An 18,970-nucleotide genomic window follows, 5' to 3' on the forward strand; every position below is an offset into this window, starting at 1 on the left:
TGGTTTCAGCAGTGGAAATCAATGTTTCCTCAATGTTGCATAAGCAACTGATAAAGAGCGTAGGGCCTGACTGTGACAACACAGATGCACCTTATGGACATTATCCCCAGTGAAATAAGCCAGTCACAAAGGTCAAATACTGCATGAATCCACTCTCAAAAGGCATCTAAAATAATCAAACTCCTAGAAGCAGAGAGTAGAATGGTGTTTGCCAGGGGAGGGGGAAATGGGGAGTTGTTATTCAATGGGTATAAAATTTTAGTCATGCAAGATGAGTTCTATAGATTTGCTATGCAACACTGTGCTTATAGTTAACAATACTTTACTGTGCATTTAAGATTTGTCAAGAGAGTAGATCTTATATTAAGTATTCTTACAACAATTAAAAAAGTTGCTCTTATGAATGCAGCATAACTTTGATATGACAAATATATTGCAAAGAAAGAAATAGACCAATATTATATATGAAAAAAAAAATGAGCATAGGACTTGAGTAATTGCTAAACAGATATCCATAAGCCAAACCACATGTGTCACTATTCCCAGCAGTAACATTGAGTTCAACTTGGGAGTTAAGAAGTACAAACAAATTCCACATCCCTCCATATTGTTTTGTGGTGATGTCCTTGACGAGCTCATACCACTGACAGCTGCACAGTTAACTACACACATAGGACTTCTTCTTTTGTTTTTTAATCAGAATGCTGTCATGTGAGGCATAAGAAAAATTATAAAGCCTTTAGATTCCTTCATTTCAAAAACAAATAAAATACTTACATTATTAACAGAAGAGCATACTGGTTTCGGTCCGTAAAATCTTTGGGAAAGGACAACTGTAAAGGAAGTTCTTTTAAAGAAAGAGCAAAATATTAAAGATGGAGAGTCATTTACATGTAAAACTATAAGATGCAGAGAATGTTGTTCTTAAATAACATAGCATGCACAAAACTTTACCATAGTCGTCAATATGAAGCATTTTAATTTCTGACTTTACTATCTTCTTCTTCAGGATAGCTTCCTTCAGCATGGAATTGCTTTCCAATATAAAATATTCTATAAATCAAAAAAGTTAATTTAAATAATTACTATATGTTGATCAGGAATCAGTACAACACAACAAATAATCAGTGATTATCATTTGGCAAGCACTGTGTTAGGCACTGATTAAACTCTCATAATTTCTCTCCTGGCTGGATTACTACAACAGTTTTCTAACTGAGCTTTCTTATTCCAGTGAAATGTTCTCTATTTGCCCTATTCTTGGAATTAGCATTTACATTTTCAAAATGCAAATCTGATCGTTACTACTCTACTTAAGAATATTTAAAAGAATACAAACTTATCTAGCACCCAATAAGATAACATTTACCATTCTGGGATTCCAATACAAAATTATGAGGCATGTAAAAAATCAGGAAAATATTACCTATAATGAGTACAAAATATAATCAATAGAAATAATGCAAATGATATAATCAATTGGCAATACCATTAAAAAAGAGAATATAATTATATCCCATGTGTTTACTAAGGTGAAAAAAAATAGGCATGAAGATATTAAGGAGAAATATGAATGAAATTTTTTAAAAAGACACAAGTTAAAATACTAAAAATTAAAAACTGCAAAATCTGATATAAAGACAATCTAAGATGAAAAATAGTAGATGGCATTAATAGCATTTTAGGTACTGTAAAATGATTAATGAATTTGAGAATATAGCAATAGCCAATTAAAAAAAATCAAAAAAATTGACAAAACATGAAACAAACATCAGTAACTTGCTGGAATTTTGATTGATATACTAAATCTATAAATTTATTGGGAGATTTGACATATTGAAAAAAGTGAGCCCTCTAATCCATAAGTATGTGTGTATATCCACTGATTTCTCTCAATCTTGGGAGAAAGCAATCAGTCTCTCACCATTAAGAGATTAAGTATGGTATCAGTTGTAGTAGTTCATCTAATTAAGAAATTTCCTTTCTAGTTATTATTAATATATTGTTGTGTTTACTGTTTTTCAATTTTATCAAATACTTCTAAATCCTCAGAGTTAACAGTAAAGTGAATTGCATCGACTGCTGAATGTTACAGCAATCATGGATTCTTCAGGTAAACCCCATGTACTCATAATATATTATCCTTTTATAAATTGGTAGATTTTACTTGCTAGTACTTAGTGAACTTTGTATCTATATTCATTAGAAAAAAAATTAAAGATTTTTTTTAAGTAATCACTACATCTAACATGGGGCTCAAACTCATAACCTCAAGATCAAGAGTCTCACACTCTACCAACTGAGCCAAATAGGCACGTGCCACCCCCTTTTTTATTTTTATCCTTGTAAGGTTTATGCTGGATGTGGAATCTGGAATGTTGGCCTTATTTTTTCTGAGATTTTGTGTAAGTTTGGTATAAATATTATTGAATATTGCACAGAATTCACCAGTGAAGCTAACTGGAATTTTCTTTGTGGGAAGAATATTAGTTGAAAAATTTTTTAGTAGATAATATTTATATAGTGTATTTCCTCCTGTCTGGTTGTTTAGCAATTAATGTCTTTTAAGAAGTGTACCCACTTCATCAAAAATGTGAAATTCGCTACCATAAAATTACTTACAGTGTTCCATTACTATCATTCTAATGTGTGTAGGATCCATTATTAACATTTGTATTTCATTAATGAAAATAGTGTACAGTTTCTTTGATGACTATATAGAACTTTATAAATTTTATTGATCTTTAAAAAACTTTGCTTTTATATATTTTCTCTACTGCTAGTCCGTTTTCCTTATCATTTATTTCCACTGTTTATTTCCTCCCTTTAACTTAATTTGCTCTTCTTTTTCTATCTACTTAAAGTGGAAGTTTAGATGATTGATTTTAAAGTTTTCCTTCTTTATTAAGCAAGATTTTAGAGCCGTAAAATTCTAGTCAGATTGTCAGGTATCTCCAAATTTGAATTAGTTATATTTTCATTTTTCTGTGGCTCAAAGTATTTTCCTAAATTATTCTTTTATCTATGTATTATTTAGAACTGCAAGTCTGATAACAAAACATTCTCAGCATTTCTTCTGTATTCTTTATTTTCCCTTCACTTTTGAAGGCTGTTTTCTAAGATCATTTATTCCAGGTTGAAGATTATGTTTTCTTCTCCATCATCATTTAATTAATTAACTTTAATTCCAGTATACTTAATATACAGTATTATGTTAGTTACAGGCATGCAATATAATGATTCAGCAGTTATACATTGCTCATCATGATAAGTGCACTCTTAATCCCCTTCTATTTCACCCACCCCACCTCCCACCCACTGTCCTCTGGTAGCCATGTTTGTTTGTAGTTTTTGGTTTGTCTCTTTTTTCCCTTTGTTTTGTTTCTTAAACTCCACATATGAGTGAAGTCATATGGTATTAGTCTTTCTCTGACTGACTTCGCTTAGCATTATATTCTCTAGATCCATCCATGTTGTTGCAAATGGCAAGATTTCATTCTTTTTTATGGCTGAATAATATTCCATTGTGTGTGGGTATATCACATCCACTTTATCCATTCATCTATTGATGGACGCTTGGGCTGCTTCCATAATTTGGGTATTGTAAATAATGCTGCAATAAATGGGTGCATATAGCCTTTCAAATCAATGTTTTTGTATTCTTTGGGTAAATATCCAGTAGTGTGCTTACTGGATTGTATGGTAGTTGTCATTTTAATTTTTTGAGGAACCTCCATACTGCTTTCCAGAGTGGCTGCAACAGTTTGCATTCCCATCAACAGTGCATGAGGATTCCATTTTCTCCACACCCTTGCCAACACTTGCTGTTTCTTGTGTTGCTGATTTTAGCCATTCTGACAGGAGTGAAGTGATACTTCATTGTGGTTTTGATTGATTTGCATTTCTCTGATAATAAGTGATGTTGAGCATCTTTTCATGTGTCTGTTGGCCATCTGAATGTCTTCTTTGGAGAAATGTCTGTTTATGTCTTCTGCCCAGTTTTTAAGATTGAATTGATTGATTGATTGATCTGACAGAGAGAGAATGAGCACAAACAGGGACATGGCAGGCAGAGGGAGAGGGAGAAGCAGGCTCCCCACGGACAAAGAGCCCAAACCCTGGGATCATGACTGGAGCCAAAGGCAGATGTCTAACCGACTGAGCCACCCAAGCACCCTGTCTGCCCACTTTTTAATTGGGTTATTTGTTTTTGGGGTGCTGAGTTATATCAGATCTTTATATATTTTGGATACTAACCCTTTATTGGATATGTCATCTGCAAATATCTTCTCCAATTCTGTAGGTTGTCTTCTAGTTTTGTTTCCTTCACTGTGCAGAAACTTTTAATTTTGATGTAGTCCCAATAGTTCATTTTTGCCTTTGTTTCCTTTGCCTCAGGAGACATAATTAGAAAAATGTTGCTATGGCCAATGTAAAACAAATTACTGCCTGTGCTCTATTCTAGGATTTTATGATTTCATGGCTCACATTTAGGTCCTTATTTTGAGTTTATTTTTGTGTCTGGTGTAAGAAAGTGGTCCAGTTTCATTCTTTTGCATGTAGTTGTCCAGTTTTCTCAACACCATTTGTTGAAGAGACGGCCTTTTTTCAAATGCATTAGCTTGCCTCTTGTTGAAGACTGATTGACCATATAAACATGGGTTTATTTCTGGTCTTTCTATTCTGTTCTATCGATCCATGCATCTATTTTGTGCCAGTACCATATTTTTTTGATCACTATAGATTTGTAATATAACTTGAGGTCTGTAATCGTGACTCCTCCAGCTTTTTCAAGACTGCTTTGACTGTCTTTTGTGATTTTATACAAATTTTAGGATTGTTCTAGGTCTTTGAAAAATGTTGTTCATATTTTGATAGAGATTTCATTAAATCTATAGATTCCTTTGGGTTGTATGGACATTTTAACAATATTTGTCCTTCCAATCCATGAGCATGGAATATCTTTCCATTTCTTTGTGTCCTCTTCAATTTCTTTCATCAGTGTTTTATGGTTTTCAGAGCATAGGTGTTTCACGCCCTTGGTTCATTTTATTCCTATGAATTTTATAATTTTTGGTACATTTTTAAAAGGGACTATTTAATTTCTTTTTGCTGCTTTATTATTAGTGTATAGAAATGGAACAAATTTCTGTATATTGATTTTCTATCCTGCAACCTTAAATTCACTTATCAGTTCTGGTAGTTTTGGGTGGAGTATTGGGTTTGCTATATATGGTATGTCATCTGCAAATAGTGAACATTTTACTTATTCCTTACCAATTTGGATATTTTTCGTTTCTTTTTGTCTGATTCCTGTAGCTAGGATTTCCAGTATTATGTTGAATTAAAGTGGTGAGAGTGGACATCCCTGTCTTGCTCCTGATCTTAAAGAAACTGCTCTCAGTCTTTTATCATTGAGGGTGTTGTTAGCTGTGGGTTTTTCATATAAGGCCTTTATTATGTTCAGGTACATGCCCTACTTTATTGAGGGTTTCTATCATATTGTACTTTGTCAAATGCTTTTCTGCATCTATTGAAATGAGGATATGGTTTTTATCCTTTATTTCTGTGATATGATGTATCACGTTGATTGCTTTGTGATTGTTGAACTACCCATGCATCCTGGCAATAAAACCTACTTGATCATAGTGAATGATTTTTTTATGTATTGTTGGATTTGGTTGGCTGGTATTTTGTTGAGCATTTTGGCATCTATGTTCATCAGTGATATTGGCCTGTAGTTCTTTTTTCATAGTGTCTTTATCTAGTTTTGGTGTCAGGGTAATGCTAGCCTCATGGAATGAAGCTAGGCAGATTTCCTTCCTCTTCTGTTTTTTGGAATAGTTTGAGAAGAATACGTATTAACTCTTCTTTAAGTGTTCAGTAGAACTCACCTGTGAAGCCATGTGGTCCTGGACTTTTGTTTGTTTGGAGTTTTTTGATTAGTGATTCAATTTCATTGCTGGTTTTTGGTCTGTTCAAATTTTCAATTTCTTCCTGATGCAGTTTTGGGAGGTTATATGTTTCTTGGAATTTATCTATTTCTTCTAGGTTCTCCAATTTGTTGGCATATAATCATTCTCTTATAATCCTTTTTATATCTGTGGTATCAGTAGTTATTTCTCCTCTTTCATTTCTGATTTTTTTTGAGTCTTCTCTTACTTTCTCAATTTATTTGCTTATTGATGTTTTGACTTTGATGAGTACTGCTATAGGTTTGTCAATTTTGTTAATCTTTTTTATTTTTTTAAGATTTTTATTTATTTATTTGACAGAGAGAGACACAGCGAGAGAGGGAACACAAGCAGGGGGAGTGGGAGAGGGAGAAGCAGGCTTCTCGCGGAGCAGGGGGCCCGATGTGGGGCTTGATCCCAGGACCCTGGGATCATGACCTGAGCCGAAGGCAGACACTTAAAGACTGAGCCACCCAGCTGCCCCAATTTTCTTAATCTTTTCAAAGAACTAGCTCCTGGGAAATGCTTCATATCTCCTTCTAGTCTTAATGATAGACTTGCTGGATAGAGTTGTTTTTTTTTTTTTGGCATATTTTTTCCCTTTCAACATTTTGAACATATCATGTCCCTCCCCTCTGACCTGCAAAGTTTCTTGCTGAAAAATCAGCTGATAGCCTTATGGGGTTTCTCTAGTATATATTTGTTTTCTTTTCTATATAATTGTTTTCTTTTCTCTTACTGTTTTTTTTTTTTCTTGCTGCTTTTAATATTCTTTTCTTTTTATTGTTATGTTAATCACCATACATTACATCATTAGTTTTTGATGTAGTGTTCCATGATTCATTGTTGGTGCATAACACCCCGTGCTCCATGCAGAACGTGCCCTCTTTAATATCCATAACCAGGCTAACCCATCCTCCCACCCCCCTCCCCTCTAAAACCTTCAGTTTGTTTTTTAGAATCAATTGTCTCTCATGGTTCGTCTCCCCTTCTGATTTCCCCCCTTCATTCTTCCACTCCTGCTATCTTCTTTTTTTTTTTTTTTAACATATATTGCATTATTTGTTTCAGAGGTACAAATATGTGATTCAACAATCTTGCACAATTCACAGCACTCACCATAGCACATACCCTCCCCAATGTCTATCACCCAGCCACCCCATCCCTCCCACCCGACCCCCCACTCCAGCAACCCTCAGTTTGTTTCCTACAATTAAGAATTCCTCATATCAGTGAGGTCATATGATACATGTCTTTCTCTCATTGACTTATTTCGCTCAGCATAACACCCTCCAGTTCCATCCACATCGTTGCAAATGGCAAGATCTCATTCCTTTTGGTGGCTGCATAATATTCCATTATATATATACCACATCTTCTCTATCCATTCAATCTGTCGATGGACATCTTGGCTCTTTCCACAGTTTGGCTATTGTGGACATTGCTGCTATACACATCGGGTTGCACGTACCCCTTTGGATCCCTACATTTGTATCTTTGGGGTAAATACCCAGGAGTGCAATTGCTGGGTTGTAGGGTAGCTCTATTTTCAACTTTTTGAGGAACCTCCATATTGTTTTCCAGAGTGGTTGCACCAGCTTGCATTCCCACCAACAGTGTAGGAGGGTTCCCCTTTCTCAACATCCCTGCCAACATCTGTCATTTCCTGACTTGTTCATTTTAGACATTCTGACTGGTGTGAGGTGGTATCTCATTGAGGTTTTCATTTGGATTTCCCTGATGCCGAGCGATATTGAGCACTTTTTCATGTGTCTGTTGGCCATTTGGAAGTCTTCTTTGGAAAAATGTCTGTTCATGCCTTCTGCCCATTTCTTGATTGGATTCTTTGTTCTTTGGGTGTTGAGTTTGATAAGTTCTTTATAGATTTTGGATACTAGCCCTTTATCTGATATGTCATTTGCAAATATCTTCTCCCATTCTGTCAGTTGTCTTTTGGTTTTGTTGACTGTTTCTTTTGCTATGCAAAAGCTTTTTATCTTGATGAAGTCCCAATAGTTCATTTTTGCCCTTGCTACCCTTGCCTTTCGTGATGCTTCTAGGAAGAAGTTGCTGCGGCTGAGGTCGAAGAGGTTGCTGCCTGTGTTCTCCTTTAGGATTTTGATGGACTCCTGTCTCACATTGAGGTCTTTTAACCATTTGGAGTCTATTTTTGTGTGTGGTGTAAGGAAATGGTCCAGTTTCATTCTTCTGCGTGTGGCTATCCAATTTTCCCAACACCATTTGTTGAAGAGACTGTCTTTTTTCCATTGGACATTCTTTCCTGCTTTGTCAAAGATGAGTTGACCATAGAGTTGAGGGTCCATTTCTGGGCTCTCTATTCTGTTCCATTGATCTATGTGTGTGTTTTTGTGCCAGTACCATACTGTCTTGATGACGACAGCTTTGTAATAGAGCTGGAAGTCCGGAATTGTGATGCCGCCAGCTTTGCTTTTCTTTTTCAACATTCCTCTGGCTATTCGGGGTCTTTTGAGGTTCCACACAAATTTTAGGATGATTTGTTCCATTTCTTTAAAAAAGTGGACGGTATTTTGATTGGGATTGCATTGAATGCGTAGATTGCTCTAGGTAGCATTGACATCTTCACAATATTTGTTCTTCCAATCCATGAGCATGGAACATTTTTCCATTTCTTTGTGTCTTCCTCAATTTCTTTCATGAGTATTTTATAAAACTTTTCTGAGTACAGATCCTTTGCCTCTTTGGTTAGATTTATTCCTAGGTATCTTATGGTTTTGGGTGCAATTATAAATGGGATCGACTCCTTAATTTCTCTTTCTTCTGTCTTGTTGTTGGTGTATAGGAATGCCACTGATTTCTGTGCATTGATTTTATATCCTGCCACTTCACTGAATTCCTGTATGAGTTCTAGCAGTTTTGGGGTGGAGTCTTTTTGGTTTTCCACGTAAAGTATCATATCATCTGCAAAGAGTGAGAGTTTGACTTCTTTGCTGATTTGGATGCCTTCTATTTCTTTTTGTTGTCTGATTGTTGTGGCTAGGACTTCTAGTACTATGTTGAATAGCAGTGGTGATAGTGGACATCCCTGCCGCGTTCCTGACCTTAGGGGGAAAGCTCTCAGTTTTTCCCCATTGAGAATTATACTCACTGTAGGTTTTTCATATGTGGCTTTTATGATATTGAGGTATGTACTCTCTATCCCTATACGCTGAAGAGTTTTGATCAAGAAAGGATGCTGTCCTTTGTCAAATGCTTTTTCTGCATCTATTGAGAGGATCATATGATTCTTGTTCTTTCTTTTCTTAAATTATTGTATCACATTGATTGATTTGTGGATGTTGAACCAACCTTGCAGCCCAGGGATAAATCCCACTGGGTCATGGTGAATAATCCTATAATGTACTGTTGGATCCTATTGGCTAGTATTTTGGTAAGAATTTTTGCATCCATGTTCATCAAGGATATTGGTCTGTAATTCTCCTTTTTGATGGGGTCTTTGTCTGGTTTGGGGATCAAGGTAATGGTGGCCTCCTAAAACGAGTTTGGAAGTTTTCTTTCCATTTCTATTTTTTGGAACAGTTTCAGAAGAATAGGTATTAATTCCTCTTTAAATGTTTGGTAGAATTCCCCTGGGAAGCCATCTGGCCCTGGTCTTTTGTTTGTTGGGAGATTTTTGATGACTGCTTCAATTTCCTTAGTGGATATAGGTCTGTTCAGGTTTTCTATTTCTTCCTGGTTCAGTTTTGGTAGTTGATACATCTCTAGGAATGCATCCATTTCTTCCAGGTTATCTAATTTGCTGGCATATAATTGCTCATAATATGTTCTTATAATTGTTTGTACTTCTTTGGTGTTGGTTGTGATCTCTCCTCTTTCATTCACGATTTTGTTGATTTGGGTCATTTCTCTTTTCTTTTTGTTAAGTCTGGCCAGGGTTTTATCAATCTTGTTAATTCTTTCAAAGAACCAGCTCCTAGTTTCATTGATCTGTTCTACTGTTCTTTTGGTTTCTATTTCATTGATTTCTTCTCTCATTTTTATTATTTCTCTCCTCCTGCTGGGTTTAGGCTTGATTTGCTGTTCTTTCTCCAGCTCCTTTAGGTGTAGGGTTAGGTTGTGTATTTGAGACCTTTCTTGTTTCTTGAGAAAGGCTTGTATTGCTGTATGCTTAACTCTTAGGACTGCCTTTGCTGCATCCCAAAGATTTTGAATAGTTGTGTTTTCATTTTCATTGGTTTCCATGAATTGTTTTAATTCTTCCCTAATTTCCTGGTTGACCCATTCATTCTTTAGTAGGATGCTCTTTAGCCTACATGTATTTGAGTCTTTCTGACTTTCCTCTGTGACTGAGTTCTAGTTTCAAAGCATTGTGGTCTGAAAATAGGCAGGGAATGATCCCAGTCTTTTGGTACCGGTTGAGACCTGATTTATGACCTAGGATGTGATCTATTCTGGAGAATGTTCCATGGGCACTAGAGAAGAATGTGTATTCCGTTGTTTTGGGATGGAATGTTCTGAATATATCTGTGAAGTCCATTTGGTCCAGCCTGTTATTTAAATTCTTTATTTCCTTGTTGATCTTTTGCTTAGATGATCTGTCCATTTCCGTGAGGGGGGTGTTAAAATCCCCCACTATTACTGTATTGTTGTTGATGTGTTTCTTTGCTTTTGTTATTAATTGCCTTATCTAATTGGCTGCTCCCATGTTAGGGGCATAGATATTTAAAACTGTTAGATCTTCTTGTTGGATGGACTCTTTAAGTAGGTAGGATATAGTGTCCTTCCTCATCTCTTATTACAGTCTTTGATTTAAAATCTAATGTGTCTGATACAAGGATTGCTACCCCAGCTTTCTTTTGGTGTCCATTAACATGGTAAATGTTTTTCCATGCCCTCACTTTCAATCTGGGGATGTCTTTGGGTCTAAAATGAGTCTCTTGCAGACAGCATATAGATGGGTCTTGTTTTTTAATCCAATCTGATAACCTGTGTCTTTTGATTGGGGCATTTAGCCCATTTACATTTAGGGTAACTATTGAAAGATATGAATTTAGTGCCATTGTATTGCCTGTAAGGTGACTGCTACTGTATATTGTCTGCATTCCTTCTGGTCTGTGTTGCTTTTAGGCTCTCTCTTTGCTTAGAGGACCCCTTTCAATATTTCTTGTAGGGCTGGTTTCGTGTTTGCAAATTCCTTTAGTTTTTGTTTGTCCTGGAAGCTTTTTATCTCTCCTTCTATTTTCAATGACAGCCTAGCTGGATATAGTATTCTGGCTGCATATTTTTTTCATTTAGTGCTCTGAATATATATCATGCCAGTCCTTTCTGGACTGCCAGGTCTCTGTGGATAGGTCTATTGCCAATCTAATGTTTCTGCCATTGTAGGTTACAGATCTCTTCTCCCGAGCTGCTTTCAGGATTTTCTCTTTGTCTCTGAGACTCGTAGGTTTTGCTATTAGATGTCAGGGTGTTGACCTATTTTTATTGATTTTGAGAGGGGTTCTCTGCCTGGTGGATTTTGATGCCTGTTTCCTTCCCCAAATTAGGGAACTTCTCTGCTATAATTTGCTCCAGTATACCTTCTGCCCCTCTCTTTCTTCTTCTTCTGGGATCCCAATTATTCTAATGTTGTTTCATCTTATGGTATCGCTTATCTCTCAGATTCTGCCCTGATGATCCAGTAGTTGTTTCTCTCTCTCTTTCTCAGCTTCTTCATTTTCCATCATTTGGTCTTCTATATAACTGATTCTCTCTTCTGCCTCATTTATCCTAGCAGTTAGCACCCCCATTTTTGATTGCATCTCATTAATAGCCTTTTTGATTTCAACTTGGTTAGATTTTAGTTCTTTTATTTCTCCAGAAAGGGTTTCTCTAATAACGTCCATTTTTTTTTCAAGCCCAGCTTGTATCTTTAAAGTGATGATTCTGAACTCTAGATCTGACATTGTACTAATGTCCGTATTGAGTAGGTCCCTAGCAGTCATTACTACCTCTTGTTCTTTTTGTTGAGGTGGTTTTTTCCATCTTGTCATTTTGTCCAGAGGAGAATAGATGAATGAGAGAACATAATGCTAACAGGGTAACAACATCCCCAGAAAATATACTCTAAACAAATCAGAAAAGACCTGAAGCCAGGGGAAAAGAAAGTGAAAGAAAGTAAAAAGAAAAAGAAAATGATAAAAGCAAACAAAAACAGAACAAAACAGAAAATACAGAATATGATCAAATATGATCAGGCTGGTGCATAGATCAGTGCCCCACATTAGATTTTGGGTGTATTTTGGTCTGTTAGAAGACAGTGCCTCCCAAAATTTTAAAGAAAGAAAAAGTTATATACGTACAAAAATAAGGGTTGATATGATGAAGGGATGGAATATGACTCTAAAGATGAAAATTATAAAAAATTTTATTAAAGTAATTGATAATTTTAAAAAAACAAAAGAGGATTTAAAAAAGGAATGTGATCAGGCAGGAGACCAGAACAAAGCCATACACTAGAGATTTAGGGTATATTTTGATCTGTTAGAAGAAACTGTATCTCAAAATTTTAAAGAGAGAACAACATATATATATAAGCCAAAAATAAGGGTAACTACTGTGAAGGGATAGAATATGACTCTAAAAATGAAAAATAAAAATGTTTTTTTAAAAAAGGGATTGATAAGATGTTGGTTGAAAAGGGAAAAAGAAAAATTCAAAGAAAAAAAAGTTAAAAAAAAAATTAACTTTGAAAGACTAAAGAATCATGGTAAAAAATCCATGAATTCTATGTATAGTATTCCCCTAGCGCTGGAGTTCTGCTGTTCTCATTGATCGGTAAACTTGGTCTTGGCTGGCTGTTCTTGCTGATCTTCTGGGGGAGGGGCCTGTTGCCGTGGTTCCCAAATGTCTTTGCTGGAGGCGGAATTGCCCTGCCCTTGCCGGTCCAGGCTAAGTTATCTGCTCGGGTTTGCTCTCGGGAGCTTTTGTTCCTTGCAAGCTTTCTGTACAGCTTTGGAGACGGAGAGTGAAAATAGCAGCCTCCCAATCTCTGCCCAGAGGACCCAAGAACTTGGGGCCCCACTCCTCAGTGAGCCCCCAGAGAAAAGCAGTCAATCACTCCCATCTCCCCGGTCTTAGGTCACACTCTGTGCTCACCCGGACTGTAACCGAGCGTTTCTCTCTGGTGCCCGACCCCGTGTGGAGTCTCTAAACCCAGATGATCCCTGCAGTGCGCTCCCGTGCCGCTCCTCCCGGGGGAGGAAGGGGAGTCTCCCTGGATCTGCCACTTGTCGGGTCCCTGCTGGAGGAGCAGTGGCCCGACTGTGCTGCGGATCACGGTTTATGGCAATGCCGAGCTGAGAGACCGCGCCTCGGTTCCATCTCTGCAGCTGGCTTCCCTGCTCTGATAACTGGGAGCTCTGCTGCACTCAGACACCCCCAGTCTTCCTATGACCCCGAGGGTCCTGAGACCACACTGTCCTGTGAGGGTTCCACCCCCTGCTTAGCCACTGGAGTGACGTCCCTCAGCAGAGCCGACTTCTAAAAGTTCCGATTTTGTGCTCCACGGCTCTGTCACTTGCCAGAAGCGGCGTACAGAGGCCCCCTCCCCCGCAGTCTATCCTCCCGAATATCACCTCTGATTCACTTCTCCGCCCGTCCTACGTTTCAGAAAGTGGTTGCTTTTCTGTTCAGAGAGTTATTGCTATTCTTTTCTTCGATCTCCTGTTGAGTTTGTAGGTGTTCAGAATGGTTTGATCCCTGTCCAGCTGAATTCCTGAGGCCAGAGGAAATCCAGGTCTCCTAGTCCTCCTCCATCTTGCTCCGCCTTAATAATCTCTTTATTGCTACTTTTTGCCATTTCAGTTACTTTGTGTCTTGCTGTGGACCTTCTTGGATTTAGTTCAGAGGGGGCTCTCTGTGCCTCTTGGATATGGATGTCTATTTCCTTCCCTAGATATGGGAAGTTTTCAGCTGTTTCTTCAGATAAATTTTCTGTACCCTTTTCTCTCTCTCTCCTCCTGGGATCCCAATAATGTGAATGCTGTTGATTTAAATCTATTCTTGTTTTGTATAACATTTTTTCTCTCACTTGCTTAGTTTGATTTCTTTCAATTACTCTGTTCTCTAGGTCCATTCTTCTTCCTGTAGTCTACTATATTCTGTCTAGTGTGTTTTTAATTTCATTTATTGAGTTCATATCGATTGTATTTTTTCTCTGTGTTTTCTTTGTTAAGTTTCTCAATGATGTCCTCTACTCTTTTCTCAGGTCCAGCAAATATCTGTATGATCATTACTTTAAATTCTCTATCAGGTGTATTACTTGTGTCTATTTCAGTTAGGTCATTTGCTATGATTTTGTCCTTTTATTTGTGACCTACTTCCTTTTCTCATTTTGTCTAAATCTTTATGTCTGTTTCTGTATGCTAGGAAAGTCAGCTATGTCTCCTGCCTTATGAAGGAGAGGTCCTGTAATGCAGTGTCTCCAGTTCACCAGAACCTGGCACTTGAGGGGTGATTCCTATGTGTGTTGCGTATGCCCTGCTGTTGTGGCCGAGTTGCTTTTTCCTTCAGTCCAGTCATCTGCAATGGCTTTCTTTGCCTGTGGTGGGCAGTGCTTGGTCTTTTTTGTGTTAGTGGGCCAGTCTTGGGCTGCCTTCGGCTTGAGTTTTGTGAGACCAACCATTTGCCAGAGGTAACAGTAGCACCAAACTGCAGGATGCTTACCTGTTTTGTCCCCCTGAGAAGCTTTTATTGGTGGGCAGGGCCTACAGTCAGACCAGCTGTCTGTCCCTTGCCCACTGCTGGGGCCATAGGTGAAGTGGTGTTTGTGGTTATCTTCCCCTGTTCCTGTGTCACTTTGGAGTGGTGCTGGCCCCTGTTGGCGTGCTTGCACATTGCTGGGCTTGTGGCATCTCTTTGGAAGGGCTCTGGCTAAGAGCATTTTGGAGGGGTTGACTCTGCAAAGGGGAAGGGTCCACAAACTCTGTGGGGGAGGGGATCTGCATTCACTAAGACTAAGGCCAGCCTGGCTGGAGAGGTCAGATTTGAAGTGCAGGGGGTGAGGGAGGTGCAGGGCATGCAGTGTTATCAAGGAGGGAGTATCTGGGCTTCTCTGATTCCTGCAGGTCGCCCTGTGTTTATGCTGGTAGGTGGAAGTAGGTAATGGTGCCCACCAGCTCCTGTTTCTGAAGAAGTCTCTCAAGGGTCCCTGACCTTCCATCACACTCATGAGATTAGTGAAGAAAGCCCCCTTCTGTATGCCCCAGGCATTTTTCAAACTGCGGCTTCCATACTATATCTCTGTGGGCTGTTTGTTATGCTGTCTCTTTAAGGGCGGGGACGGATTCCTCTTGCCCTCCAGGTTCTCCCAGAGCTGAGCTCAATTATTTTTATAGTTTCAGGTTTTGAGTCTCTTTGGTTGTAAGAACTCATGAAATTCAGCCCCTTTGGCTTTCAAACTCAAATGTTTGGAGAGTCCACACAGGGAAGACAAATTCCCCTGTGTGAGCGTACTTCTCTCCCCTCTCCATTCCAGCAGCATCCCTCCCACCCACAGACAGCCCCATGTGTCCCTTTAGTTGTGGAATTTGTTCTCCTAGTCTTTCTGTCATTTTCTGGGTTATTTATACTGATGTAAATGTTACCTAGTTGTATCCCTGAGATGAATTGTGCTTTGGGTTGTCCTAATCTGCCATCTTTTCTGGAATTCTTCCATCATCATTTTAAAGATTTTGCTCTATTTTTTTCTTTTCTTTCCTTTCTTTTCTCTTCCTTTCCTTTCCTTTTTTTTTTTTTTTTTTTTTCCTGATGAGACCTTTGCAGTAATTCTTGCCTTCACTACCATGTATGTAATGTGTGGATATATAGGTGTCCTTTTATTTTTGATGATATAAGGTTTAATTTGTTTTGTTTTTAAATCACCTTTTCTGTTGGGATTCATCTCGCTTGAGGTTTGTTGAGCAATTCTATACTTTTCATCTTATTTGGATTTGGCCATTATTTCATCAAATATTTCTTCTTACGTGCCTCCCCTTTTGACTCTAGTTAAAAACTTTATATATATACGATGGCCTGCATTATACCATATATATATATATAATACTTTGTATTATATATATATATACATATATATATATATGCCTACATTAACTAGGCTCTGTTCATTTCTTTCATTATCTGGAAGTTTCTATTGATGTTTCAAGTTCACTGATCCGTTTTCTGTAGTGTCTAATTTGCTTTTAGTATTTTCCAGTGAAGTTTGTATTTCAGATTTTTTTTTTTAAGGATTTATGTATTTATTTGAGAGGAGAGAGAGCACACGCAGGGGGAGCGGCAGGCAGAGGGAGAAGCAGGCTCCCCGCTGAGCAAGGAGCCCAATGCAGGACTCGATCCCAGGACCCTGGGATCATGACCTGAGTGGAAGGCAGATGCTTAACTGACTGCGCCACCCAGGCATCCCAATTTCAGATATTTTAAGTTCATGAAGTTCCTTTAAAAAATATCCCATTTATATTCACAACTGTATTCATTTTTTCTTGACTTTCAAAATCATATTTATAATAGTTGGTTTACTGTATTTGTCAGAAGGTTCCATCTCTCTCATTTCTGTCTGTTCACAGTAGCTTTTTTTCCCCAGTTATGAGTCACATTTTCTAGCTTCCTCACACACCCAGTAATGTTTTACTGGATTCTGACCATTTACAGTGTTTTGGATTTTTTTCTATTATTTTGGAAGTTGTTGGAGTTTGTTCCAGCAGGTGTTTAGGCTCTTTGCAGGCAGCTAAATCATTTCAATACTTTTAAAAATATCTCATTTGGTGTAGGTTTGGGTGATCTCTGCTGTGTGACTAGAGTAGCCCTACTACGAAGGCATGACTCTTGTGGGCTGTCTCCTGCACATTCCAGTATTCTTTTTTTTTAAGATCTTATTTATTTGAGAGAGAGAGAAAGCACATGAGAGGGGGAAGGGTCAGAGGGAGAAGTAGGCTCCTCGCCGAGCAGGGAGCCTCGATCCAGGGACTCCAGGATCATGACCTGAGCCGAAGGCAGTCGCTTAACCAACTGAGCCACCCAGGCGCCCCACATTCCAGTATTCTGCCTGGTTGGAACTTTTAGCACATGCCAGCGCTTTTGAAGCTCTGGCCTTTCCCAGATACATGCTCAGCTAGGGATTTTCTGCAGTAGACTCAAGATGATCCCCTGAAGCCCTATTAAGATTTCTGGGCTCTTTTCTCCATTTCTCCTCCTCTTCTCCAGTGTATTTGTCCATGTTCTCAACATTCCAAAACCTTCAACCTTTCTGAACTCCAGTGTCCATCCTCATTCTGACTCTAAGATACCATTACACTCTTCTTGCATTGTTCTTCATTGCACTGAGATTCAGAAAATGATTCCAGCCAGAAAGCCAGGGCAATTACAACATTAATCTCACAAGCCAGGGCAATTACAACATTAATCTCACTTGTCTCCCTTCTTCCAGGGATCAAAGTCCTACCTTGACTATTGTCACATACTTGAAAATTGTTTTTTATATATTTTATCCAGTTTTTCTCTTTTCCTTTTTCCCCCCCTCCCTTTCTGGCAACAGGCTGTTTCTACTTTCAGTTACTCCATGGCCAGAATACAAATTTATTTTTTAATTGTCAGTGGTTTATCACTGATACTTTAAATCCAAAGTCCTTAGAGTAAAACATAAGACTTTTATGACCTGTCTCCAGCTTGCCCCTATTGCCTATATCCTTTTTCTTTTTTTCTTAAATGTTTTGTTCCAGCCACATGGGACAACCTTTATCTTGCATGTTTGAATATTTTCATGCCTTCATGTTAGTATGTTTACATTCTTTTGCCTTTCTGCTGACTTGCTGTCTTGGAATTATGTCCACTTCTATCAGAGAAATTATCGTATTCTATTAGAACCATCTAACTTTGTTTCCTGCACTGTACTCTGAATTCTACATGTGATTTCAGGCACATCAGACCACATCTCTTGTAAATAAGTCTCGTTTGTTACAATACAGATTTGGGAAATGAGATGTTCTCAGAGGTTTATTCTATCCCTAAAATGTAAGAAGTTTTTTTCAAGGAGGCTATCGTAAACATTCAGTTATAAAATTTAAAATGTGAATACCTAAACTCTGTATACTTTCAGCATTTATAATCTAAGAACGATCATAAAAATGCACTTAATTGTGGATAAAACCATTTGTTTTGTATTTAGAGGAAGCCAGTATCACCTGATATTTGCTACCTACAATAGGACAGCTTTTTGAAGAATTAATCTTAGTAAATTTTTACCTTTATACCTCTAACTAAACTACAGATCATCTTGTTGACTATTTTTTTAAATAAATGAACAATAGTTTATTGTATTAAAATGACTGACAATTTAATAAATGGATACAGCCAGAGGCACCAATATGAGTATAATATACTAATAATTTCTCATGGTTTCTCTTAATTATCAAATGTCAGTGATAAAAAATAAACCTAATTACATGTATTTAGGGACAGTTGAGAAATTTTTACTTCTAAATCAAAGGCTACTCATTTATTCATGGGGAAAAAAAATCAATCCATGGTCACAGGGAAATAAGGAAAAAATATAGGAAATAGTAAAGCCATTTTTGAAAATACTAAGAGCAGACAGCTTTTTTTTTCACGGTAAATTCGCAAAACACGTAATACGCAGTTTTTTTGGTGAAATAGTTTGAAGAGGAAGGAATGTTAAGACATGGTTTTAAGCATGGGATTGAAAAGAGAAGAAAATGAAAACAAAACTGGGAAGAAGAAAGGGAGAGATAACGTAGAAGAGAAGTAAAGAGGGATGAGAACAAGAGATGGGATGGAGAAAAAGGAAACAAGCATATATGCAAAATTAAGGAGAAAGAAAATGGTAATGATATGAGACAAAGGACCTTTGAAATATTAGCTAAGTAAAATTTTGCATATTTATACCTTAACTCACTGAGCATTTTAATGAAGTTTCTTTTTCATTATAAAAGTAATATATGAAAAAAAAAAATACTTGTTCATTGCAGAACACGAGGCAAATATTC

At 37.6% G+C, this 18,970-nt stretch overlaps 1 protein-coding gene across 2 annotated transcripts in view; it reads right to left on the reverse strand.

The window, feature by feature from the left end:
* Window positions 1–18,970, reverse strand: part of DPP10 (dipeptidyl peptidase like 10) — a 1,400,194-nt gene that overhangs the window by 40,650 nt on the left and 1,340,574 nt on the right. For both annotated transcript variants that reach the window (XM_021695867.1, XM_021695868.2), the window contains exons 18-19: window positions 955–1,053; window positions 778–847 (exon numbers count right to left, since the gene is read on the reverse strand). In XM_021695867.1, coding sequence (XP_021551542.1) covers window positions 778–847; window positions 955–1,053 — 169 coding nt within the window. The remainder of the gene's footprint in view (window positions 1–777; window positions 848–954; window positions 1,054–18,970) is intronic.

This window comes from Neomonachus schauinslandi, chromosome 3 (assembly GCF_002201575.2).
Source record: "Neomonachus schauinslandi chromosome 3, ASM220157v2, whole genome shotgun sequence".
Classification (NCBI taxonomy): Eukaryota; Metazoa; Chordata; class Mammalia; order Carnivora; family Phocidae; genus Neomonachus; species Neomonachus schauinslandi.